Source organism: Stegostoma tigrinum, chromosome 22 (assembly GCF_030684315.1).
Source record: "Stegostoma tigrinum isolate sSteTig4 chromosome 22, sSteTig4.hap1, whole genome shotgun sequence".
Classification (NCBI taxonomy): Eukaryota; Metazoa; Chordata; class Chondrichthyes; order Orectolobiformes; family Stegostomatidae; genus Stegostoma; species Stegostoma tigrinum.
Genome location: NC_081375.1, coordinates 46,185,544 through 46,211,745, shown reverse-complemented (window position 1 = coordinate 46,211,745; position 26,202 = coordinate 46,185,544). Strand labels below are relative to the sequence as shown.

General features: G+C 43.0%; 1 protein-coding gene across 7 annotated transcripts in view; it reads left to right on the top strand.

Moving 5' to 3' along the window:
- The window catches only part of LOC125463787 (myosin-16), a 298,842-nt gene that overhangs the window by 231,320 nt on the left and 41,320 nt on the right, over positions 1-26,202 (top strand). For all 7 annotated transcript variants that reach the window (XM_048555486.2, XM_048555484.2, XM_048555489.2 and 4 more), the window contains 4 exons: positions 1,380-1,625; positions 3,193-3,310; positions 5,488-5,615; positions 9,261-9,457. In XM_048555486.2, coding sequence (XP_048411443.1) covers positions 1,380-1,625; positions 3,193-3,310; positions 5,488-5,615; positions 9,261-9,457 — 689 coding nt within the window. The remainder of the gene's footprint in view (positions 1-1,379; positions 1,626-3,192; positions 3,311-5,487; positions 5,616-9,260; positions 9,458-26,202) is intronic.

The following is a 26,202-nucleotide window of genomic DNA, read 5'->3' as shown; positions in this document are numbered from 1 at the left end:
ACTGAAATGGATGGTAATTTGTTTTATGCAATTTAAATTGGATTTTTAAAAAATTACTTTTGAATCTGAATAATGGGAAATAGTAAGCAAAATATTAAGGGAAAGAAAGATTTTTCTCTGGTCTTGAATGATTTTGCTCTCAGTCATGCAAACAATAGAATGATAGATCAGTAGCATGTGTTAATCTCTGTCAATGTTTTTTTGCCATTGAAGTCAAGAAAGGTTGTGATAAAGCAGACATTGACAAATGTTCAGTAACCAGAGGAGACAGATTTAAAACAATTACCAGAAGAACTAGAATAGTGATTGTGTTGCTTTACAGCAGGTTTCCATGGCTCTGAACACACCTAGGGGATGATTCAAGAGTGAGTTTCAAGGCATGTCATAGGGAATTGAAGTTGAAAGTTTTCATGACAGATGGGAAAATGCTGCATGTTGGCATTAATTCGGCAGTGTTTGTGGAGCGGGCACAGGCTTAATGGACTCAAGTGGCCGTTTTCAGTTCTGTATGTTTCCCTGAGTGATAGTATCTAAGTCTGTAACAGGAGTTTAAGTTAAAATGGAAATCTGGATCTGTACAAATGCAGATTGAATTGTGCTACTTAAGTGGGCACTAAAACTTTTGTGTGGGTTTTCCTCCCAAAGGGTTGATTTGAAATTAGCTGCAAAGAACAATGAAAATAAAATGGAGAGATTTGTGAACAGACTGGCGATTCACTCACAATTAATTCATAATTTGCACAAATTTGACTTCTTACGATAGCCAACATGGTTGACAATCCGGTCCCTGGTGCTTTTAGCTCTCAAACCAAAGCTTGCATTTATGTGATAACAAGGTGTAGAGCTGGATGAACACAGCAGGCCAAGCAGCATCAGAGGAGCAGGAAGGCTAACATTTTGGACATAGATCCTTCTTCAGAAGGGTCTAGGCCCGAAACATCAGCCTTCCAGCTCCTCTGATGCTGCTTTGCCTACTGTGTTCATCCAGCTCTATGCCTTGTTATCTCAGATTCTCCAGCATCTGCAGTTCCTACTATCTCTGAAACAGCTTGCATTTATGTGTGCCTTCACTGTCGTGAGAAATTCCAGGGTGCTTCACAAGAGCATTACCATCAGAGTTATTTTGAGTTTGGCTGTGGAGGGAGCTGCAGGCTGCAAACTGAGGTTAACACCACATTTGGATCAGCTGCAATCTTACCAGATGACTAATGGAGCAGGCTCAAGGGGGCCGAATAGCCTAGTACTGCTCCACTATTTCTAGTGGCCTGATGATCTTAGTATGATATTTACGGAAGAGGAACATTGTAAAGACGTGCCACCTTTAAGGGGAAACTGGGATCTCTCACATTTAAAGTCTTTTCTTTATCTTTCTCTTGGAGATTGAGATGAATAAAAAGAGAGAATCGGAACTCCTGCGACTGAGGCGTGAACTGGAGCAGGCTACCCTGCAGTCGGAATCCACAGCTGCAGCCCTTCGCAAGAAACACGGGGATACTGTCGTGGAAATAACCGAGCAGTACGAGAACCTGCAAAGGATACGATTGAAAACAGAAAAGGAGAAGCAAAACATGAAACTGGAATTGGATAACATGACCCTCACCATCGATAGCCTCCAAAAAGCCAAGGTAATACAGTTGCTTATGATAAATTGGTTGAACTCTGTAACTCTAAATACATACAATATACATTTCTTCCAGATCGTACCCAATTTATTTTCACCAACACTGTTTGCTCCTAAATATGCAATTTTTTTTCCACCACTCCGTGTTGCCCACTGTCCAGGGCAGCATGGCGTCTCGGTGGTTAGCACTGCAGCCTCACAGCACCAGGGAACCTGCCTTCGATTCCACCCTCAGGAAACTGTCTGTGTGGAATTTGCACATTCTCCCCGCGTCTGCGTGGGCTTCCTCCGGGTGCCCCAGTTTCCTGCCACAGTCCAAAGATGTGCAGGCTAGATAAATTGCCTATTGTCTAGGGATGTGTAGGTAAGATGGATTAGCCCTGGGGAATGTAGGGTTACAGGGATCAAGTAAGGGGTGTGACGATCTTCAGAGAGTCGATGTGGACTTGACGGGTCTAATGGCCTGCTTCCACACTGTAGGGATTCTTTGACTCTCTGATTTAGAGAAATGGTCAAAATTGCAGAATTACTTGGCCAACTTGAACAAAGTCTCGACAGCAAAAAGTTACAGTTCAAAAATATGCGCAGCGCTGAAAAAGAGTCATATCAGGCTCAAAACATTAACCCTGTCTCTCCCAGCACGGATGCTGCCAGACCTGTGGAGTTTCTCCAGCACTCTCTATTTCAGATTTCCAGGAACTGCAGTACTTCCTTGTCTTTACACCGCAGCCAACTGATTATTTAACTAGTACTTTTAGAAACTTACAGCAGGCTTCAATTAAAGAGAAACTCTGCCAGCTGCAACAAGAGCCTCCTGATAAAAGCAGACTTATTTCTCCAGCAGTGAGTGGGGGATAGTTGCACAATATAAATTCCATGAGTAATATCAATCACAGTCAGGTCAGCAGCATGGGTTTGAGATGTAATCAGTGGGGTAGCTACCCAACCATCTCCGTCGGTGTGGAGATTTGCCGTGAAGTGAAATGCAACCTTGTTAATTTATATAGAATGGCCAGTATAGCAAAACAGCAGGGTCTTAAAATTAGAGCTGTACTAATAATTCAGGAGTCAAATTGCAAAGAATGTTCTCTCTCGTGGGGCAGTGAAAATTGCTCCTTCCAACTAGGTCGCAGCACTAATACAGAGATAGCCATAGGCTTGGGAAAAACAGGGCACTTGGCCGCCTTCCTAAATGCAGAGATACCACCTGTGGTTGTGCCTGGAACTTTTTCCCAGTGTGTTTTGCAAGCCACAATGGGGATTGGGTGCTAAGGCGGGCCGTTTAGAAGGCCTACCCTTGCTCCCAGTGACAGCAGCTGAGCTTTTAACATTGTTTAAAGGCCCACTAAACACCACCCCCACCAATCCCGTCATTTGAAAGAGTATTTTTCCTCTCAACTTTGACATTCTTCACCTCAGTGACGAATTCACCAGAAATAGTTTAGGTAGCTTCACTTTACCTTTGTTGCTGTCTCTAATGTCATTTATTACATACCACAGGCTGGGATCAGCCATTGAAAGCTTCTGCGTGCTTATTTTAGCTAGTCCCTGAGGCCTTGTGTGTTCTTCAGGTTTGCAGTGATGCCCAGATCCGCAAGCTAGAAGACTTGCTGTCAGAAGCTACTTCCAAGAATGAAGAGCTGCAGAGGTCGCTCACTGAACAGAGCCTTAGCAAGACACGGCTGGCAGGTATGGAAGAAGGAAAAGATTCCAGGACTAATGTTTTGCCTGTGTTGAAAGGACAAGTTAGTCTGTGTGTTATGCTGCACTGTATTCCAGAACAAAGCAACTGAGCTTGATTGGGTCCACAACCACCACATTAAACTTCCACTCCCTCCACCAGGGAACCACAGTGGTAGCAGTGTATACCATCTATAAGATGAACAGTGATTAAGACCCCAGGGATAGAAGCCCAAGAGTATGATGGGAAGGTCAATCATGGACCCATTCCACTGGTGGCATAACGGCAGCAGAGAACAGATGCGACCCCATCCTGCCTAATGATGTTACCTTAACGCCTAGGAACACAAGATTCCACCTCGCCAACAACTTCAGTGTCAAAATCCAGGAACTGCCTCCCTAACAGCCCTGTGACTGTACCACGTGGACTGCAGTGGTTCACAAAGGCGGCTGACAACCACCAAAGATAATTAGGAATGAGCAACAGATGCCGGTAGCTCTGGTGGTCTTAAATGAAAGATGAAGAAATTGATAAATTGGTTTTAGTCACGATGCCAAAGAGATGAGGGTTTGTGGAACTATGGGCGCATATTCCCCCTCACTTGAGAAGCGGGACTAATTAGGCGAGTTAGCCCTGAAGTGATACTCGGTGTTATGCCACCCTCAACAATTCATTGCTGGGCAGTAAGGTCTTTGGAGACGTTCTCCACTCACTAGAATAAGGCCCTTAAACGATCAGTTGATGGTCCCATATGGGCCTGTACTTGCCATCTTCTCGGTGACCTGCCTTCATGGCAGGTGACTAGGTAAGCAGGGTCACCTGCTTGCCACATTGGAGTTCGGGGTCCTCCATTTGCCCCAAACTGAGAGTAATCACAAACATGGGCAAGAGGTCGAAGGGTGTTGACCTTTGAAAGCCAGCCAGCAACCCCCCCCACCCAAACACTGGTCCACTAAATTGTTGAGGTGGCATTACACTGTGTATCACTTCAGGGCTAACTTGCCTAATTAGTCCCCTTTCTCAAGTGAGGGGGAAAATGCACCCATAGTTCCACAATCCCTCATCTCTTTGGCATCAAGACAAAAACCAATTTATCAATTTCTTCATCTTTCATTTAAGGCCACTAGAACTACCGGCACCTGATCTCTCTGCAACTGCCACACTCCAGGAAGTGACCGAGAAGGGCCTGCCTCTTCCCCATCAGATCCCCTGAAGGACATGTTCTGCCCGATAGCTTTTAGAATGCAGAAGTTGTTGCCTCTGACTGATGGATGTTGCTGAGCAAGTTTGCCACTGTTGAGACCTACAATCCATAGAGAAGCACACTTGTAAGTTCTTAACTCTCAGCTTAGCAAGCTTTCTTGGCTGTGGGGCAGGCACTCAGACAGCATCTAACAGGCCCAACCCCCATATATCTGTGAAAAAGGGCAAATCTCCACAAATAAATCTGACTGTTGACCTCTTCCTGTTGTGTCAAGAACATCTGCTGGCAACATCTTGTGCTATTGACATTTACTCCATTTGCAGTGCTAATTAGTTACCCAGTCTCTCTCCGGGCCCGCTTGCTCAGTATTGGGGTGGAATGATTGCTTTTGGTTTCAGGTTTGGAACATGTACTTTGTTTCTGTTGGCGTTGATTCTTGGCTTGGACATATATTTGCTACTGGCATTCACCTGGATCCAAAGAACAGTAAAAGCCAATATTGTTATTTCTTTTCCTTTGGGAAGCAGTTTTAGTACTTGAAATTCCTATGCCAAAAATGAACCAGCAAATGATAGGCATATGACTGTATGTTGAGCGTTGTTCATTGATGCATTATTTGATAGGCCTGAGTGTAGTGTGCATCTACAGTTGTTCTTGGCTCCAATGTAAGATCAGCAAAAAAATTAATGCAGCTGTAAAAAATAGAGACAGGGGAACAACAGAGACTTAAATCATGGAGATTGATTGAATGAGTTGAGTAATCCCAAAATAGCTTGACTGAAGACTTAAGGATGTTTTAAAAACCTCACTGAAATTGAGTGAATAGATCTAAACAATGAGAGAATAGTTGGTGTAAGGCAATTCCAGAAAACAAAGAAATGCTTACAGAAAAGGTGCAACAACCTACCCAGGCCAAAGGGAGCTCATTAGCAGAGTTTGTATTCTCTTAATTGTGATCTTGGATAATATTTATTGTTTCAGCCGAAAATAATGATTTGAATCGCCAGCTGGAGGAGGCGGAGAGTAAAATAAGTCAGCTTAGCAGGTCAAAGAGCATTTTGACATCACAATGCGAAGACTTGAAAAAACAGGTTGATGAAGAATCAAAGGTAATTTATGGATTGTGTGCAATGTGTAGTTCTCAGCTGCTTGGTTTTTCTCTACACTTTTAATTCTTCATTTAACCTGCTGTGCGTGTGTGTGTGAATGTAAGTGAGTAAGAACTGGAATTCTGCTTCACACTAAAGTAGTCAAAAATTCATCTAAGTTAAAATTATTGCTCCTCCATAATTCTGAAGTGCAACTACTACATAATGTCCCAGACACCTAGAAGTACGACTCTGTTAATGATTAGTTTTATCCACAGATGTATTTGCTACGTCTGCATGCTTGATACATTTGATACACCCGATACACCCCATGAGGCCTTAAATTAGGGTCAATACAACCTGCTTGACTTGTGTCACAAATGAGGTAATGTAACACACTTTGTCTGTAATCCTTTGGTTACCATAGGCTAGATTTATACTCCAGTGTCAGTGTGTTTCAAGATAGAAGGCCTTGTGAAATCTGACATATGCCTTGCCCTCTGTCTTCCTGCAGAATGCCCCCACAATCTGCCCTGGTTTATCCCCATTTTACAGGGTGCAGTAGGAGATATCAGGCAGTCCTTGGATTGGGCGAACCCTTAGTTACTCTTTCAGTGCCAATTAAAGCAATATTTAAATCAGTTCTTTTTCAGAAGAAGCATCATATTTTTCAGGCCCCATTTTGACCTTTTCAGGGAAGTTTTATTCAGTTCCTGCAGCTCAGATACTAATTATCAGATGCGAACTGAGAATGTTTAATACAAAGTTACCTAAATTTTGTTTATAGTATTGAGTCTCTTCAAAAAGTGCTTCTGATCAGAGAGGCTTTGATTTCTGTTGAGGAATTAGCTAGCTGAGTTGAATACTCAGCCTCATCTATCATGACCTTTTGCACTTTGAGTTTCCTTGCATTGCCGGTTAAATCTTTCTGTTTGTATATAACATGATAAAAATAAGCTGTAATGAGAGGGTTTCATTGCATGATCTGAACTGCTGGAATGGTTCATTTCCAGGTTACTCATGGGCATCGTTTCTACTAACTGTGAATCATCTATTTATTGTATTGTAGTCGACCCTCAGATGCTAATTATATAATCATTACACCCCATTCCTTTAGAATTCTCTCCCAGAACTTCTTTTTCTTGACCCGACTGAGGTTCTCTTCCTCCCACATGCTTCCTGTTCAACCTTTTGTCTTTTGTACCACGTTAAGACCTCAAAGGCATTGGGACAGAGAGTCCTTACAAATCCGTCATTCCTCTGGCCTCTGAATCTTTGAAAGGGCTTCTGGCAGATTCCCAGGCCTTGAGAAAGCAGCGCGTCAGCACAGTGTGGTGGTGGGAGCAGAATGAGAGGGGAGTTTGCTGCAACAATTGTTGGAGGCTTGGAACAGTACATGGATTGGTTGGATTTTGTGCCACAGCATTGAAAATAGAGACATTTCCTCTTGATAGAGAGACCAGAGCTCAGGGACACAGGTTAAAAATAAGGGGTTACCCATTAAAGGCAGTGATGAGGGGATTTTAATTCCACGAGGACTGAGAGCCTTTGTGACTCTCTTCTCCAGAGAACAGTGGAGCCAGGGTCATTTAGTACATTTAGAACAGAGGTAGGTAGATTCCTGACTAATAAAGGAATCTTAGGGTAGTTGGAAATATGGAGTTTTGACCTCAATCCATCATTGGCCTTGATCCTAGACTAGTAATCCAGACTGATGTTCTGAGTTTGAATCCCACCAGGACAGATGTGAAATGTGAATTAAATAAAATGCCTGTAATGGAAAACCTGCCTTGTGGCAAATATGCATCAATATCACTATCAATTGTTGTTTAAAAACCCATCTGCTTCATAAATGTCCTTTAGGGAAGGAAATCTGTCCTGATTACCAGGTCTGACCTACGTCTGATTGCAGATCCACGGCAATCCGTTTCACTCTTAACTGCCCCCTGAAATGGTCCTCAAAAGCCACTTAATGGGCAATCGGGGATTGGCAATAAATGTCGGCCTACCCACTGATACCCAAATCCTGTGAACGAATAGAACAGAAAGCCTATTGAATGGTGGAGCAAGCTTTCTCCTGCTCCTTATGTGTTTTTAAAAAATTATTGGCTAGTATTAGCAGCTTAAGGAATGTAAATCCCTTTCTGACACTGGCTACCAAAACGGACATGTATGTCAAACATCCAGCATTGAAATACCAATGCTCAGAAGCACCTGGAATATTATTTCAACAGTTTATCACCTGGATGTGACAGGTAGGGATACAATGGAATGTAAATCAATCCCAATTTCTGCTTCAGTTTTAGCCAAAAAATAGGAGTGAGAGCAACAGTCATCTACAGAAAGAATGTTGTTTATAAACCTGAGGGCCGTGATGCAGCAATGTCGTACCAGAAAAGCAAGACTTGAGAACTGAACCATAATCATCCCTGTTTATTGTAATTCAGTAAATGAGGCAAGCTTCTGACACCATGCAGTTCCCTAGTCAGGACCGTGATAATATCTCTCCCTTTGAGACTTACAGCTGCCTGGGAACAGAAATACAGCTGGGAGGTTGGAGATAGCAGACAAGCCCATTATGTTCTTTGGAGCTGGGTAGGCCAATCCTGTTCCTTTTAACTCTGAACATACCATGCCTCTGTATGCCAGAATTTCCCTGATCAGTTGAGGCAGGCTCCCCATAATGCTTTTCATCATTACTTTCAATTGATGGAAAATAACGAACGAGCAAACGTTCTGAAATTCTCAATGTATGCTCCCGTTCCGCAAGGTCTGTGCTGACAACTTCCCCACAATGTTTATGGTAGCAAATTGGAGCCAAATGTCATCTCAGTTCCGACTCATTTCTTTTTAATAACAATACATTACAAAGGCTTCACAGAGACAAACCTTCATTTCTGTGTGCCTGGTCCAAATTTAAAACTGATTCTCGTAAATGCAATGACTGTGACCCAACATACTTTACGAACCATTTTGATAGGGCAGAAGTAAAAAGAGTTGAAAACTGGACCTACCAAGTAGAAGTAATGGAACTAATTCTTGAAAGAAGCAATTGTGACATTCTGCCCCATTACTGGCAGAAATCCTTATTGGACATGAGCACAAGGCATAGAAATGGCGCTATTGGGGTACAGTGGCAGTGTCCCTACCTCTGAGCCAGGAGGCCTGGGCTCAAGTCTGACAAGTCCCCCACATCTGAACAGATTGATTCAAAATATGTAGAAATATGCTAGCCCTGTTTCCCATTCGTTTTAGACCTTGGAACACCCATGTTGAAATTATCACAAGCTCTTGTTGCTTTGTTTACATTCAATATTTTTTAGGTATTTTTGAACACTTTAATCCGAAATGTTGTGACATACAGGAGCAAGTGGGACTTGAACTGTGGCCTTCTAGCCCAGAGTTGCGGATGCCCAATATTTTTTAAAAGATTGTCATTCATTTCTTTCAGTTAAGAATGGGTGTTTAATGCGTGCAGTTATTCAGTTGGCAGAGGCAGTAGTCTTTAACTACTTTCTAACATCAATCGCGCATGTTTGTATCAGCTTCCAAAGCTACACAACAGCAGTCTGTGATTATGATAATTAAACAGCCGGCGAGTTGTAAAAGTATAATGTGCATTTTGTGAGTGTACATGTTTGATCTTAATGTTGTTTCTCACTTCAGTTGAAGAACACAATGGCTTTGAGCCTTTCAAGTGCCAAGCATGACAATGAGCTGCTAAAGGAGCAAGTTGAGGAGGAGCAGGAGAGTAAATCTGAGCTGCAGAGACTCATTTCCAAATTAAACAGTGAGGTCACCCACTGGCGGACACGCTATGAGACTGATGCTATTCAGAGGACTGATGAGCTTGAAGAGTCCAAGTAAGTGTTGTGGTTTGTATCAGATACCCTAAAACGAGCTCAGCCTCAGAGGCAGATTTTGCAATCCTTTGTGGTATGGAGTAATAAAAGTTCTGCAATAAAATTTAAATGTCATTTAATTGTTAACATAAATCCTGAAGTGATACAGCAATAAATATCAGCATTTAAAGCTTAAGGTTTATAATCTGGTATGTATCATTTAGAAACTGGGTGATAACCATTCTCACCATTGGCTTAAGATTCTGAATAAGCACTATAATCTGAATATTACTAATTCCTGCAGTTACAGTGTGGCAAAATGTTGTATTTTTTTGATCTGCAGTTCAGTTTTTGAGCTTTTTTGCTGTTTAACTGATATGTTAGCTAAAACTGGGGTGAAGGACTGTTCTAATGAAAGCTTTGATGAATTTGTAGAAGAGCTGTCTATCTCTGTACAAGTACAAGAAAATGCTTGAGTTAACAATCCCTCAACGCAAAAGAATATTCATGACATTTGATAATTTCCACACTTCAGAGAGCTTAAAACTATGAATTAATGCCTCTTTAAGATTTAAATTCCTTATCTCAATATTTAGGAAGGTTGAGAGAGAAAAGTGCATTTTTCACCAAAGAAGCCTTTGATTAAAATTTAAGATATTACGGTTGATAGTTTGAATATCTAAATAAAGTTCATGTGATGTACAATGCCTAATATTAGAATGTTGCTTTCAATTGAAGAGTTAGAGATAAAGACAGAAATATGTGGCATGGTATGAAGAAATAAACCTGGACACTTTTTTTATTATTAGATGTCAAGCATATATATTAAGTAATGCGATGCATGGAACACTTTGAGTTAAATGTGACTTGATGACTCAAGCCTTATGTTTAAAAGTTGGCAGGAGTTAACAGGTTGTGCAAGGAAGCAGAGTGCTTTTAAGAGCTTTCGTTTGTCACAGCCAGATTATATAGAAATACGTGGTGAATTTTTAATTTGAAAAAAAACTGTGGGTGAGACTTAAATTTATCAATGCCTTTCGTTCCAGTTCATCATTATAAAATAGTGAACATACCTTTTCAAAAAAAAAAGTGGGGGGTACTGCCCGGCTCTCAGCACAGCTTCAGCTTGATTTTTTTTCCCCAAATTTATTAATGTCTTTCATTCCAGTTCATCAACCTTGCTTAAGTTGTGAACAGTTGGTGAAAACTAAAAGTGCAGGCATGGTAATGGGAGATCAAGATTGAGGAGGTTAGCCTGAACTAGTAATTGCTTGGGATTAGTGTGAGATTAACTGCTTTAAGTAGGAGAAATCTGCATGTATTAGTAGCTAATAACTATATCCTATGCTAAGCTTTGGACACTTTTAACCATTTGGTTAAAATTAAAAGCAAAATCTTTAAAGAAATTTCAAAGCTGCTTGTTTACTTATTTGGTGTTATCTCCTGAAACAAAATGGCCGTGTGTGTTCCATTTGTGGTCAGTTTAGCCAGAGAAAGTCTATCCGTTTTACTGAAAGCATTCATTTGATGTCACAAACTGAACAAAGTCGAAAGAACGTACCTTGGAAAAATGTGTGGATGAAACAGATGGGAGAGAGTCTTGAACCTCTTGACGCATTTTAGTTCTTGTTGCAAAGAGGATATGGTATCACAAATCCAGGATTGCAATCTGTCTAATCCATCTCTATTGTCCTTTCTGAGTGACTCACTAGAATTTGCAGATAGGGAGATAGTGGCCTAATGTCATTTCCTGCATCTTGGTAACAGGGCGGGTGATCCAGCTGCCCGAAAGATTTGTGATGCAAAGCAATATTGACAGGCTACAAATGAGGCCTTCAAAACTCAAGAGGGTACACTGCTGCCCTGAAGATTGAGGGTGTTTCTTGCTGCAATGAAGCAGAATTTTACCTGGGCAAAAGATGACCTTATGTCTACAAAGCACAGAACGACACTGCAAATCTTGGTGGTAAAGCGAATAAGACTGGTGTTATTTGGGGTAAAGTGACCTGTGCCCATGTAAATAGTGGCAAGGTACATGCAAGTTCAGCAGTAACCTGCCTGCTAAAGCTGTTGGGCCGAGGATATGTCCGATGCTAAACCCATCAATGATCTAAAGCTCAGCTGTACATAAATTGACAATAAATAGTAAAATGATTATTTTTAAAAATCTAATAATCCAGAGGTCCAGGCTAATGCTCTGGTGGAATTTAAATTGAATTGAATTGAATTGAAATGAAATGAAAGCTAACAACTGTGAGACTACCACTGATCGTTGTTAAACCAAACTGATTCACTAATTGGTCTATGTGACTCCAAATCTGTAATAATGCGATTGACTCTTGCTCCTCTCCTGAAATAACCTGTAGGTCACATCGAAAGAATTAAAGCAAAGACATCCACAATGCCCATAATCTTAAAAATAGTGATTTTTTTTATTTCATAAAAGGAGGAACCGCTGTGCTTTTCAGCACAGCTTCAAAATGATCTTTTCATTTCCACATTCACTCCTCCTCCAATCCCATTTGCAACTTAAAGTTAAAAATCATGTCTCTAGATGTATTCTTCCTCCTCCTCCTCCTCCTCCTCCTCCTCCTCCTCCTCCTCCTCCTCTCAGGCTAACTGATGATCTAACATTGGACATAAAAATCTGAAGAAACAGAGGCTTGAAGAAACCAAAGTAATAGCCACAAAGAAAATTAACCCAAAATTCAGCCCTTTGTCCTAAGAACATTCCAGTCCAAAATTAGTGAATGGAATCGTTTTCAGGTACATCTTCAAGAATGACTGCGAGATGCCTGAAAGCAGCAATTCCTTACAGACTGGAGTTTTAAGGGATGATCTTATTCAGATGCTCACCCCGTTTCTGCCAAATCATGCAAAGGTCTTGCTCTCAGGATCTGAGAACCACAACAGTTAAACCCTCTCCTCCCTTTTAGAGGAGTATTGAAATGGTAGGTCTCAACGAGCAGTTACTGGGATATTCCTAATGCTGTGCTCCGTGAGGTTACAGCCAGTGTGATTCCTAATCGGCGAGAGCTTTCTTCAACGTAATTGTGGCTCAGCTGATTATTCCACTCCACCATCTGCTCTCAGGCATGTCTTTCAGATTTATATTGTGTATGTATGTTGCAAAGACATCTCTAGAGATCAAAGCAGCTGATTGTACTGACTGTCAGCCATTGGAATCCGACATCTTGCAGACTGTTCTGGTTTTCATGATCAAAGTAATGCTCAGAAGGAAAGTTGGCTGCTTTCCACCGTGTACTGGAGAAGTACTCTCAAGAGATATTTTTGCACATGTATTGTACATCTATTTTTCTTCTTATTTCACAGTGTGTGCAGTGATAGTATTGGATGCATTGGTTTCAACTACATCCATCGCTTAAGGAATGTCATGTGTTGAGTGTAAAATATGTATCCGTTAGATCGACTTTAGTTCCTCCCTTAACTTACGTGTAAGGTTAGTATTTTCGTGTTGGATAAGATGAACAGCGTGAAACAGATTTTGTGCACATTTTGGGACTATAGTCAATCTCATTAATTAGAAGGATAAGTTGCTTATGGTATCCAGCATATGCAACTGTAAAATCAAAACTGTACTGGAAAAGGGGATACAGAAGCAATATGCAAGAAACATCTGCACTTAGAGAGTCATAAAATACCTGTAGTGTGGAAGCAAGCCATTCGGCCCGTTGAGTCCAAACTAACTGTGCAAAGAGTATCCCACGCAGACACCCTGCCAACCCTCACACTATCCTTGTAACCCTGCATTTCCCATGGCTAACCCATCTAGCCTGCACATCCCTGAAACACTGGATAAATTAGCATGGCCACTCCACTTAACCTGCACATCCTTGGACTGTGGGAGGAAACCAGAGCTCGCGGAGGAAACTCCCACAGAAACTGGGTTGCCTGAGAGTGGATGTGACGTGGGTCCCCAGCGCTGTGAGGCGGCACTGCTAACCACTGAGCCTCCGTGCCACTCTAGAGCCTTTCACAACCTCCTGGTACTCCAGTGTGCTTGATAGGCAAAGAGTGAGGTGCTGTGCCTATTGTAATGTAGCACCTACAGCAAGGCCTAATATGCACAAGGTCTAATATGATAATAATCATCTGTTTAAAGTGGTGGTGCTTGAAGGCTAAATATTAGCCAAGACTTTGGAAAATATTTCTCCACTCTTGGTTAAACTTTTTGCATCTGTACTGGAATGTTTGCTTGAATTATGTCATCAAGTTGCAGGATTGACCAGAGTTCATAACTTCCTCACAAAGGAGAAAGTGTCGTTGGGTTAAAATCCTGGAATTCCCTCCCTAAGGGCATTGTGGGTCAATCCATAACACATGGACAGCAGTGATTCAAGAACGCAGCTCACCACTATCTTCTCAAGGGGCAACTAGGAATGGGGAATAACTGCTGGCCCAGCCAGCCTTGCCCACATTGCTTGAATGAATTTTTAATAAGTGCTACCATAGAACTAAGACAACATGAGAATAACATACAAGCATAGTACCAAACCAGGCTAGGATAAACCTTTTAGATCAGTGTCCAATCCTTTGATTTACCTGGGATAATGGGAACTGCAGATGCTGGAGAATCCAAGATAATAAAGTGTGAAGCTGGATGAACACAGCAGGCCAAGCAGCATCTTAGGAGCACAAAAGTCTGATGAAGGGTCTAGGCCCGAAACGTCAACTTTTGTGCTCCTAAGATGCTGCTTGGCCTGCTGTGTTCATCCAGCTCCACACTTTGTTATCTTTGATTTATCCATCAAATTTCTCCTCAAAATTCTTCACATATTCTGTCTCAGTTACATTTATTATTGCAAGCTCACTGCCTTCTGAAAACAGCTAAATTGAAATGTGTTGTGCACCTTCGAACTCTAAGCTTGAGCAAAAGCCTTCTCTCCACAATAAGGTCAGGTGTAGAAATATTCGCTCATGACCGCACAATGTTCAGTATCAGTCACAGCTGCTTAGATACTGAAGTAGTCCATGTCCAACTGCAGCAAGATCTGGACTATTTTGCAAGTTTGGCCTGACACCTAGCACACAACATTCTAACAACACAAATGCTAGTCAATAACCACTTCCACCAGGAGAGAATCTGACCATCACATTCGATGGTATCACCACCACTGAATCCCCCACGTTCAACATTCTGGAGATTACCAAATAATGAAATAGACTAACACTGCAACAGGTAACTCACTTCCTGACTCCCGAAGCCTGCCCACTCTACAAGGCATAAGTCAGGAGGCTGATAGATGACTAACCACTTTCCTGGATGTGTGCAGTTCCAGCAACACTCGAAGCTTGAAATCATTCAGGATAATGCAGTACGCTTGGCACCACAACCAGAAACGTGTACTCCCCCCACCACTGATCCACTGAAACAGCAGTATGTAGGTACCTCTGATGGCACATTGTAAACTGCGACCACTACCCTCCAGAAGGAAAAGGAAAGCAGAGAAATGAGAACACCACTGCATACAAGTTATCCTCCAAGCTGCTCGCCATCCTGCCTTGGGAATATATCATTGTCCTTCATTGTCACTGGGTCAAAATCCTGCAACTTTCTCTCTAACGGCGTTGTGGATCATCCTACACCAATGGACTGCAGCAATTTGAGAAGGTGTCATGGACCAGACCAAACTCTGTCAAAATATTCAGATGATAGTCTAGACTCTAAATTTTTTCTCCCTGATAGAAATTTAAAGAAATTTTGCTGGTTTTAAATATATTATCAGGTTCACATTGTCTGCAGTGTAAGTATTTTCAGTAATTTAGCCATGTCTCCCCTTAATCCTTTTTTCTCTAAATGTTTTCTCCCTGAAAGGTAAATGTAAGGTATTGCATTCCAAATGCAATTTGATTTGTCAAATTACTGGATTTAAAGCAAAGCACACTTTATTTGTCTACTACAATTAAAATACAACTAAAGAAAGAAGGAATTGGAATAACTTAACTCAATTTTGAAAACAGAATAATAAATATAGTAATTATTACTCATCCAATATAGTAACATGCCGCAAACATATCCTTGGTAAAAGGCAAATTCAGACAACAGATTGTGTCGGACGTAACTTCAGTAGCCCAAGAGGAAAATCATTGAGAAGTCTGAGAGAGTGTAGCAGGAGGGAGAGACTTCCTGTAGCTTCCAACCCTGCTGATGCCCTCGCAACAACTGCTGAAAGCTAAAACTACAAACCTTCGTTCTGTTGGAGCTTTAAAACACCCATTCAGGCTGCTTTTGTTGTTCTAACTGTTTGCAAAGAAAAACCTCGAGGCGCCTCAAGCTGTTTACCGTAGTCTCTCTGGTAGACTGCTCTCCATCTCTGCCTTAAAACCTCTCTTTAAAAATATCCAGGACAAAATATACCTCTTAAAGCCACAGTATTATCACACAGGCAACTCCCCACCACCTTATCAAGGGCATTTAGAGGTGGGCAATAAATAATTGCCTTGCCAATGAAGCCCACGTTGCATGTGAATGAATAAAATATTTAAAACTGGAAATTTGTGGAAATTTTGCTGGTTTTAAATATATTATCAAGTTTAAATTGTCTGTAGTGTAAGCATTTTCAGTAGTTTAGCCATGTCTCCCCTTAATCCTTTTTTCTCATCATATTTCTCATTTTCTCACCATCTGTAAGTTTCCCTTGGAGCAATATTGCTGATCCTTCACTGTTGCTGGGTAACAAAATCTTGGAGGCATCTTCACAAAGGCAGCTCACCATCAACTTCTCAAGGACCATTAAGGATGGACAATACATTCTAGCCACTCACATCCGAGTACTGAGTTTATAAAATGATCATTTTGTTTGCCTTTTCATGTTCACTTTCTTGCTAGGATATCCTTCTTCATAGAATCCCCATGGTCTGGAAACGGGCCATTCGGCCCAATAAGTCCACACTGACCCTCCAAAGAGCACCCCATCCAGACACATCTCCCTACCCTTTCCCTGTAACCCTACATTTCCCGTGGCTAATGCACCTGACCTTCATATCCCTGAAACACTGGGTAATTTAACATGGCCAGTCCACCTAACCTGCGCATCTTTGGGCTGTGGGAGGAAACTGGAGCACCCAGTGAAAACCTTCTTATGCTGTCACGACCGGCCTACATAAGCTAATTTTTACCTCTTGGGGAAATACTACTTTATTCCTCTGCTTGTCTATTCAGTTTGCTTCCTTACTGTTATCACTAAGCTTGGTGTTAGTGAGAACTGACGGAATCACAGAATGGCTACAGCACACAAGCAGATGCTTTGGCCCATCATGTCTGCGCCAGTTTTCCAACTGAGCAGTGCTTCTCGTGCCATTTCTATTGCCATCTTCCCCTAACCCTGCACATTATACCTTTTCAGATAATAATCCCATTTCCTCTTGAATGCTTTGATTGAACCTTGTGTCCTGAGGTGCATTTGTGTCTTCTGGAAGTGACATTCATTAATAGTCTCTGCAATTGAAAGGAAGATGTTTACACTTTGTACAATATGGAATTACCTGAGAGCTTGGAGGACCTACAGTTTCTTGTTTTTTTCACCGCTGCAGCTACTCAGTCAGTCTGTCAACTTGCTGACCTATTAGTACCTTTTTCTCCTTTAGTACAAATTGTTCTCATCACTTAAAATAAAACTCTTGCACTTATCCTGATGAATGCAAAATGAAAAGCTTTGGTAACAAGTCTCTCTTTTCAACAACATTCAAATTGTATATTATCAAGTAGCAACTTGTGTTGTATTGGGGGCTTTCTATCGTCACTTGGCTTGTTTCTTCCTTCTCAAGGTCCTGCTAAAAATGATGCTTAGCCACTTTAAGTATCTTGTACTGGGCCTGATTTTTAAATCTGTCCAAGTGGGCTTTGAGTGAGTCAAAGTCTTCTGAGCGTGTATCTTGTCCACTTTTAACTTCTGCAGTCTATCACTGATCACTTTTGTTGAAATTTGACAGTATATCCACTGCAGAATCTCTCTGCAGACAGTCCCAGCAAATAGACACCTAAAACCTTGCTGTGAAATCTTTAACATTCATTGGGAGATTTACAATTGTTGGGTGTGGATGACCCCCACTATACAATTAAATACTTTGAGCGCAGGGTTTCCATGGGGATGTTGGCGACCTCTTGCAAGGCCGTCATGAGTTGCCTATCTCTAATTCCCCTCATATCAAGAGACTTTACGGACCTTTTCATAGTGCGGTCGAGAATTAACCACAATACTGAGACCCAACCCTTAGAATGGGAGACTTCCTTCTCTTCAATAAATCGATGAAGCAGATAGGTTTGCACAGCAATCTGTGCTGTACAATTGCCCACCTTAATGCTTCATTTTTGGACTGTACCCCTGTTACCTTTCATCGTAATGTTGCTGTTAGCAGACTTCCACAAGCATGGCCAAGCAGCCATCTCATGGATTGGAACAGGGTGCATCTCATGGCTCCTTGCCTGCTCTTTTGTTCCTCATTCATTTGACACCTACTTAGATGCTCACAGCTTCTCCACCTTGCCGTACTGTTTTGCATTTCTTGCTGCCTCAGCCAGAACTTAAAGGCTCTTGGTGCTTTCACCATGTTGTACTGTTTAGCAAAGAAACAAGCTTTTGTTGCCAGCAGTGACCAGTCACAAGGGTGGTCATGTTGTTGCATGTCACTATGCTGCATCAGTCCTTCACCTACGCATGTACGAGCAGTGTACACAGTGAACAGCTGTACGTGCATTTACCAAATAGCCATGACTCAGTCTAAGGGCAGCAGTCCTCGGTCAGGCCAAGGAAAACTGTCTTCAGTCAGGGGAACCCAGCACTATGTTAAAGCCCATGTCTTATATCAGTTCCAAGGTCTTGGACATGGTCAATAAGCCATTTGGTGCAGTCAGGGTAAGGGGGTCTGTTTCACTGCTGTGCAGGAAATGGCTTATGTTCAGTCCTGCAGGTCCAAAATGTAACCAGTCTAGAGAATGCCGGTAAGTCAGAGAAGTGCATGCGGATCAACCACACATCAGTTGGAGCTGTCTGTGCAAGTCACTCAAGGTGTGAATCACAGTCATACCTGGGGGTCAGCTCAGAGAAAGTCAGATGGTGCTATCAGGGACCAGTGTTGAGCTAGAGATGCAGGGGAGGCAATTATTATGAAGGATGAAAACTGATCATATGAGATGAGAGTGACAGCCCTTAATATCAAGGCTGCATTCAACCGAGTGAGGCCTAGTAAAGACTGGAATCAGTGGGTAATGGGGAGAAAACTCTCCACTGGTTAGATTCATACCTGACACGTAGAAAATTGATTGTGGTTGTTGGAGATCAGTCATTTCAGCTCCAGGACATCACTGCAGGACATTCTAAGGGTAGTGTCCTAGGCCAAATCACCTTCAGCTGCTTCATCAATGACCTTCCCTCCATCATGAGGCCAGAAGTGGGGATGTTTGTTGATGATTGCAATGAAGTGTCAGCCTCTGTTTTTGGTGCTTTTCCCACTATATGCAGCATGAAAGGGCAGCTCCTGGCTGGCAGGAGTCAACAGGGTGCGGGGCTGGCCTTTCAAGATGGCATTGGTAGCCGAAATCCTAGAAGAGTGGATTTGCCTATAATGTGAGGACAAGTGGTGTTGTGTGTAGTTAATGAAGTGAGTTTCTAAGAATAAGGTAAGAAATCTCCAAAGGGGTCCCATATCAAGACCCCGCTTGAAACTTGCCAAAGTTGACACTTGGCCAATTTCTAATAAAATTCAGCCTATTGCGCTTTTTTTTATTGCAGTGGTCTTTAATTTGTAAAGACTCTTAAGTTTCTTTCTTTTAAAAAAAAGCAGTTGAACCAAAGCCATTTCCAAATAACACTAAAACAAGTGGAGCATTCAGTCCTAAGCTAAAGCACGGGTTAAGAACCATGATGGCCGGGGTTGAGAGCAGGAAATGTTTAGAGTGAAGACACAAGGATATGGAGAGACTGAGATTGTGTTAAGATAGCACTTTCCAGAGAATATGTCAGTGAGGGGCATGCCTAGAAGTTTGCTTTGGCCAGTCATGTTTTCTTAACCTCTTTTCCCCTAATTTCTTTTCTTGGCTATGATGATTTGGTCAAGAACATACATGGCATTTTGTGTATGGCACTTCTGTGGAGCCAAAGTGGGCATTACTTTGCTGTGTCTCAGGCCAACTCCCCACCTCACTTGCCTGTCTTCTCAGTGACAAAAATCACACCATTCAGTACCTAGTAAGAGCAGAGGTAGGCCATTCAGCCCGTTGAGTCTGTTCCACTATTTATTGATTCATGACTGATCTGATAACCCTCAACTCCACATTCCTGCCTTTTTCCCTGTAACCCTTACTAATGGAAAATGGGTCTTGAATATACCGCACAACACAACTCAACAGCCCTGTATGGTAAAGAATTCTACAGACTCACTCCTCTCTGTGAGAAGAAATTCCCCCTCATCCCTGTCTTAAATATTCAACCCTGTACTCTGTGTTATGCCCTCTGGTACTGGAATCTCCCTTTACGGGCAACAACCTCTTCGCATCTACCCTGTCACGTCCCCCAAGAATCTTATCCCCAAAATGAGCCCTGAGCTTAAGTAATCCAGACTGTTCATCAGTGCCAGGGTGTTCAGTTCATTCCTACAGTAATTACTGATGAATCGATCACAGTTTACATTTTTGGGATTTCCCATGTTTGTCCTGGAATTAATTTTCTTCTGCAACACCTGAATGGTGGAGTTACAGGAAGTTGCCTAATTCTGTCAAACAAAGAGCTTGCACTTATCTAGAATATTTCACAGCTTCCAAATGTTCCAAAAACACACTCAGCCAATAAATTATTCTTGGTATCTATTCGAGCAGCCAGTTGGCTTTTCGCAGAGTTTGACAATAAACATGAGCGGCCAGTTAATCTGTTTCACTGGTGTAATAATCTGAAGAATAATCATTGGCCTGAATACTTAATCTTTGCAAAGTGCCATTGGATCTTTTACAGAATCACACAACCAGAAAAGGTCATCAGTTTACTGTGTCATCTGAGAGGCAGCGCTCCCTAAAACACAGCCCTTGACTTGACTGTCAGCTCAAATTGGCTGCTGATGCTGTGTTATGTGAACTATTTGTTCTTTTCAAATCTTAACACTCCTGTTTGGGAGTCAGGAAGGTTGATAGTGAAGAACTAACCAAAATATTTAAGCGAAAGGAATTCTGGCTCCTGTTATTCTTCACTTTATTTTCTTGCTCCCAGTTTCACCTTTTCCTCAGTCTCCTAAGTTTTTTGTTTCTCTTTTAAACTTTACCCTTGATGGGGAAAGTGAAGTTACAGAATCGGCCACCATTAAACCTTCCCTAACTTCAAAAGTAATTTAAAAAACTTTAATTTGGCATTTTGCTTTCACCTTTTAATTGATATGCTGGCCAAGTGTGATACAAAGGTAAATGGAGTTAGGGGCCCACGTCCCTAAGGGAGCTAATTGAAGTTGTTAAAAATGATTTGATTTGATTTCGATTTTATTGTCACATATACTGAAGTGCAAAAATACAAGAGTACAGTGAAAAGTTTGTAATGTCACCACACAAGGTGCATCTTAGGTACAAAGACTTAGGTACAGAATCTTAAGAACAAACTAGAGAGAAAGAACAAAGTTAAAAGTTTAAACGTTGCGGTAATTATACTACAGTGCAAAACAAACAAAATAAGGTTAGAAGTTACAGATGCAGACCTTTTTAGTTTTAAGTAGAAAATAAAGAAATGAAGCTGAAAGTTCAAACATAACAAACGCTTAGCCACAGTGGGACCACACTTGGAGAAACCATCTCAAGCCTGCAAGTCCATACTGGGCCACCAGGAGGCCGCCGGGCCGGGAGGCCATGGCTTCCTGGCTGGGAGAAGGAAATAGATGGAGTGGTTGAACTCCGACTGAAGCCATTTTGGATGCAGTTACAGCCAGATGCTAAAACAAACAAATGCTGCTCTGATGAAGCGTCTAGGCCCGAAACATCAGCCTTCCTGCCCCTCTGGAGTTGCTTGGGTCTGATATGTTCATCCAGCTCTACACCTGGTTATCTCAGATTCTCCAGCATCAGCATTTCCTACTATCTCTAATAATTGCTGGCAAAAGCCAAAATGGCTTTAAATGCTAAAATAGACAAATGCTGCTCTGATGAAGGGTGTAGGCCCGAAACGTCAGCTTTTGTGCTCCTGAGATGCTGCTTGGCCTGCTGTGTTCATCCAGCTCCACATGTTATCTTATGTCGGTTATTGCCCTGGTTTTGGGAGTAAGGTAGAGGGTCCAGAGCAAGGACCACAAGCTTAAAATTAGAACTAGGCCTTGCCGAAGTGCAGTCAGGAAATTTTCAGTTTTTACCCCCCCCCAAATTCTTATTCGCTAAAATATTTGTGTTGCTGTGGGTCAGGAAGGCATAATTGTCTCAAAAGTGATCTCGAGTCTGATTTCAGCCGATTAACCACAACTTTTACAAAAGTAGCTCCTTCCTCTACAAGAGACAGGGTGTATAAATATAAGAAACAGGACCAGGACTTGGCCATTCAGCCCCATTAGCCAGCTTTGTCAATCAGCAAGACCGTGGCTCATTTGATATGTGCCTACGTTTTCCCTGCCACTGCCCCTCTTAATGGTCACCCACCTTGTCAGTCAAAATAATTGCCAGCAATTATTAGAGATTGTAGAAAATGCTGATGCTGGAGAATCTGAGATAACAAGGTGTAGAGCTGGATGAACACAGCAGGCCAAGCAGCTCCAGAGGGGCAGGAAGGCTGATGTTTTGGGCCTAGGCCCTTCTTCAGAAATGGGGGAGGGGAAGCGGGTTCTGAACTAAATAGGGACAGCGGGGAGAGATAATGGGAACTGCAGATGCTGGAGGATCCGAGATAACCAAGTGTGAAGCTGGATGAACACAGCAGACCAAGCAGCATCTTAGGAGCACAAAAGCTGCCATTTCGGGCCTAGACCCTTCATCAGAAAAGCCTTTTCTGATGAAGGGTCTAGGCCCAAAACGTCAGCTTTTGTGCTCCTAAAGTACTGCTTGGCCTGCTGTGTTCATCCAGCTCCACACTTTATTATCAGGGAGAGAGGGGGAGGCTGATAGAAGATGGATAAAGGAGAAGATAGGTGGAGAGGAGATAGACAGGTCAAAGAGACGGCGATGGAGCCAGTAAAGCGGAGGTAGGGAAGGGATAGGTCAGTACAGGGAGGACAGACAGGTCAAGGGGGTGGGATGAGGTTAATCGGTCAGAGATAGGGGTGTGGCTTGAGGTGGGAGGAGGGGATAGCTGGAGGGAAGGACAGTTTAGGGAGGCGGGGACAAGCTACCTACTAACCTCATCCCGCCACCTTGACCTGTCCGTCTTCCATGATCTGACCTATCCCCTCCCTGACTCTCCACCTACACTCACCTTTACTGGCTCCATCCCCACTTATTTGACCTGCCTGTCTTCTCTCCACCTAGCTTCTCCTCTATCCATCTTCTCTCTGCCTCCCCCTCTCCCTATTTATTTCAGAAACCCCTTCCCCTCCTCCCTTTCTGAAGAAGGGTCTAGGCCCGAAATGTCAGCCTTCCTGCTCCTTTGATGCTGTTTGGCCTGCTGTGTTCATCCAGCTCTATACCTTGTAATGCCAGCAATTATTACACAGCTTACACCACCATTACACAGTTACTGATAATTGTTGATGCTTCATTTTGGGACTGAGCCCTTTGTTGGCAATTGTTTGAGCAAAAATGCCATAACTGATATATAATAGGTCAGTCATTTTCTCAAATACTTAGCTACTAGGTTCCTGTGGGCTATAATTTTGCAGAAAACAAATTTCTAGTGTTGTGTTTGGCAATTTTTGATACCCTGTGTCTTATCTTAATTTTCCCATGTATAGCAATTAAGCCACTTTTAAGACTACCATTTATTGACATCTTGGATCAAAATATTTTCTATGAGAGGGTTTAATGTATGTAATTACAGGAATTATTTTAATGGGCTGCAAACCAAAAAAAAAGTCCTTCAAGTTCTGTCTCAGATTCAAGAGGAAAGTCCATTTTCAGCTGCTTTAATGAGCTGTTAAAAAAAAAGATATTCTAACAGATCTAACAAAACACTCCCAATGTTCCATATTTCACAAGGGGGAAATATCCATTTTGAGATTTAGTTGATGTTTATTAAAGTTGACCTTCATCATTTTTCCTTATGAACAGTTCAGGAATTAGGCCATCAGAATTTTAGCTTTTCAGAGATTGTAGATTGTAAGAGAAAGAAAAGGCAAAAGAATATCACTGCCCTAGTAATTAGATTAGATTCCCTACAGTGCGGAAACAGGCCCTTCGGCCCAGCAAGTCCACACTACTCCTTGAAGCATCCCACCCAGGCCCATTCCCCTATAACCCACACATCCCTGAACACTATGGGCAATTTAGCATGGCCAATCCACCTAGCCTGCACATCTTTGGACTGTGGGAGGAAACCGTAGCGCCCGGAGGAAACCCACGCAGACACGGGGAGAATGTGCAAACCCCACACAGACAGTCGCCCGAGGCTGGAATCGAGCCCGGGTCCCTGGCGCTGTGAGGCTGCAGTGCTAACCTGCACTGCTAATAAAGTTTGAATATTTGTACCCTTTTGCAGCATCGCTTCAAAGATCTTGAGAGGTTTATAAAATCATGAGGGATTTAGGTGAGGTGAATGGCACATGTCTTTTCCCTAAGGTGGAGGATCTCAAGACAAAGGTGAGAGGAGAAATGTTTTTAAAAAATAGGACAACTTTTTTTTATACAGAGATTGGTTCATGTGTGGAATGAACTTGCAGTGGAAGTGGAGGATGCAGGTACAGTTACATTTTTAAAAGACATTTGGATAAGTACGTGAATAAGGAAGATTGAGGGACGGGGGCCAAGCACAGGCAGGTGGGACTAGTTTAGAGATAATGGGAACTGCAGATGCTGGAGATTCCAAGATAATAAAATGTGAGGCTGGATGAACACAGCAGGCCAAGCAGCATCTCAGGAGCACAAAAGCTGACGTTTCGGGCCTAGACCCTTCATCAGAGAGGGGGATGGGGGGAGGGAACTGGAATAAATAGGGAGAGAGGGGGAGGCGGACCGAAGATGGAGAGTAAAGAAGATAGGTGGAGAGGGTGTAGGTGGGGAGGTAGGGAGGGGATAGGTCAGTCCAGGGAAGACGGACAGGTCAAGGAGGTGGGATGAGGTTAGTAGGTAGCTGGGGGTGCGGCTTGGGGTGGGAGGAAGGGATGGGTGAGAGGAAGAACCGGTTAGGGAGGCAGAGACAGGTTGGACTGGTTTTGGGATGCAGTGGGTGGGGGGGAAGAGCTGGGCTGGTTGTGTGGTGCAGTGGGGGGAGGGGATGAACTGGGATGGTTTAGGGATGCAGTGGGGGAAGGGGAGATTTTGAAACTGGTGAAGTCCCCATTGATACCATAAGGCTGCAGGGTTCCCAGGCGGAATATGAGTTGCTGTTCCTGCAACCTTCGGGTGGCATCATTGTGGCAGTGCAGGAGGCCCATGATGGACATGTCATAAAGAGAATGGGAGGGGGAGTGGAAATGGTTTGCGACTGGGAGGTGCAGTTGTTTGTTGCGAACTGAGCGGAGGTGTTCTGCAAAGGGAAACCAAGCGGAGACTTGGGGACCGCTTTGCAGAACACCTCTGCTCAGTTCGCAACAAACAACTGCACCTCCCAGTCGCAAACCATTTCCACTCCCCCTCCCATTCTCTTTATGACATGTCCATCATGGGCCTCCTGCACTGCCACAATGATGCCACCCGAAGGTTGCAGGAACAGCAACTCATATTCCGCCTGGGAACCCTGCAGCCATATGGTATCAATGGGGACTTCACCAGTTTCAAAATCTCCCCTTCCCCCACTGCATCCCTAAACCAGCCCAGTTCATCCCCTCCCCCCACTGCACCACACAACCAGCCCAGCTCTTCCCCCCCACCCACTGCATCCCAAAACCAGTCCAACCTGTCTCTGCCTCCCTAACCGGTTCTTCCTCTCACCCATCCCTTCCTCCCACCCCAAGCCGCACCCCCAGCTACCTACTAACCTCATCCCACCTCCTTGACCTGTCCGTCTTCCCTGGACTGACCTATCCCCTCCCTACCTCCCCACCTACACCCTCTCCACCTATCTTCTTTACTCTCCATCTTCGGTCCGCCTCCCCCTCTCTCCCTATTTATTCCAGTTCCCTCCCCCCATCCCCCTCTCTGATGAAGGGTCTAGGCCCGAAACGTCAGCTTTTGTGCTCCTGAGATGCTGCTTGGCCTGCTGTGTTCATCCAGCCTCACATTTTATTATCTTGGGACTAGTTTAGTTTGGGATTATGGTGGACATGGACTGGTTGGACCGGAGGGTCTGTTTCGGTGCTTTCTGGCTATGACCGACTGGAGTTTGGTCTGCATTTTCTGAAATGGTGCAAATGTGTGAGAGTGAGTTGCCAATCAGTTTTACATTTAATGGAAGTGAAAGTCGGGAGAGATGTAGGATGGGCTGGCAATTTGTCGTGACTTGTGTGACACCAGCACCGAAATTCAAGTTCTGCCCAACGGCAGTGATGAGGCAATGCTGCTGAGGAATTGTCAAGTTGTTTTAATTTAGCCCAGGCGCGCACAGCAACAATACTGATCAGAATCAGTTTGTTCAGACGGTAATGTAACTCTTTAATATCATGCTACAAGGTAAAGACTTTGCAATGGTCCTCACCTCAATAGATGGTCTTGAATTAAGTGCAAGCTCTCCAGCTGTTATCTCATTCTCAGATCCTTGAAA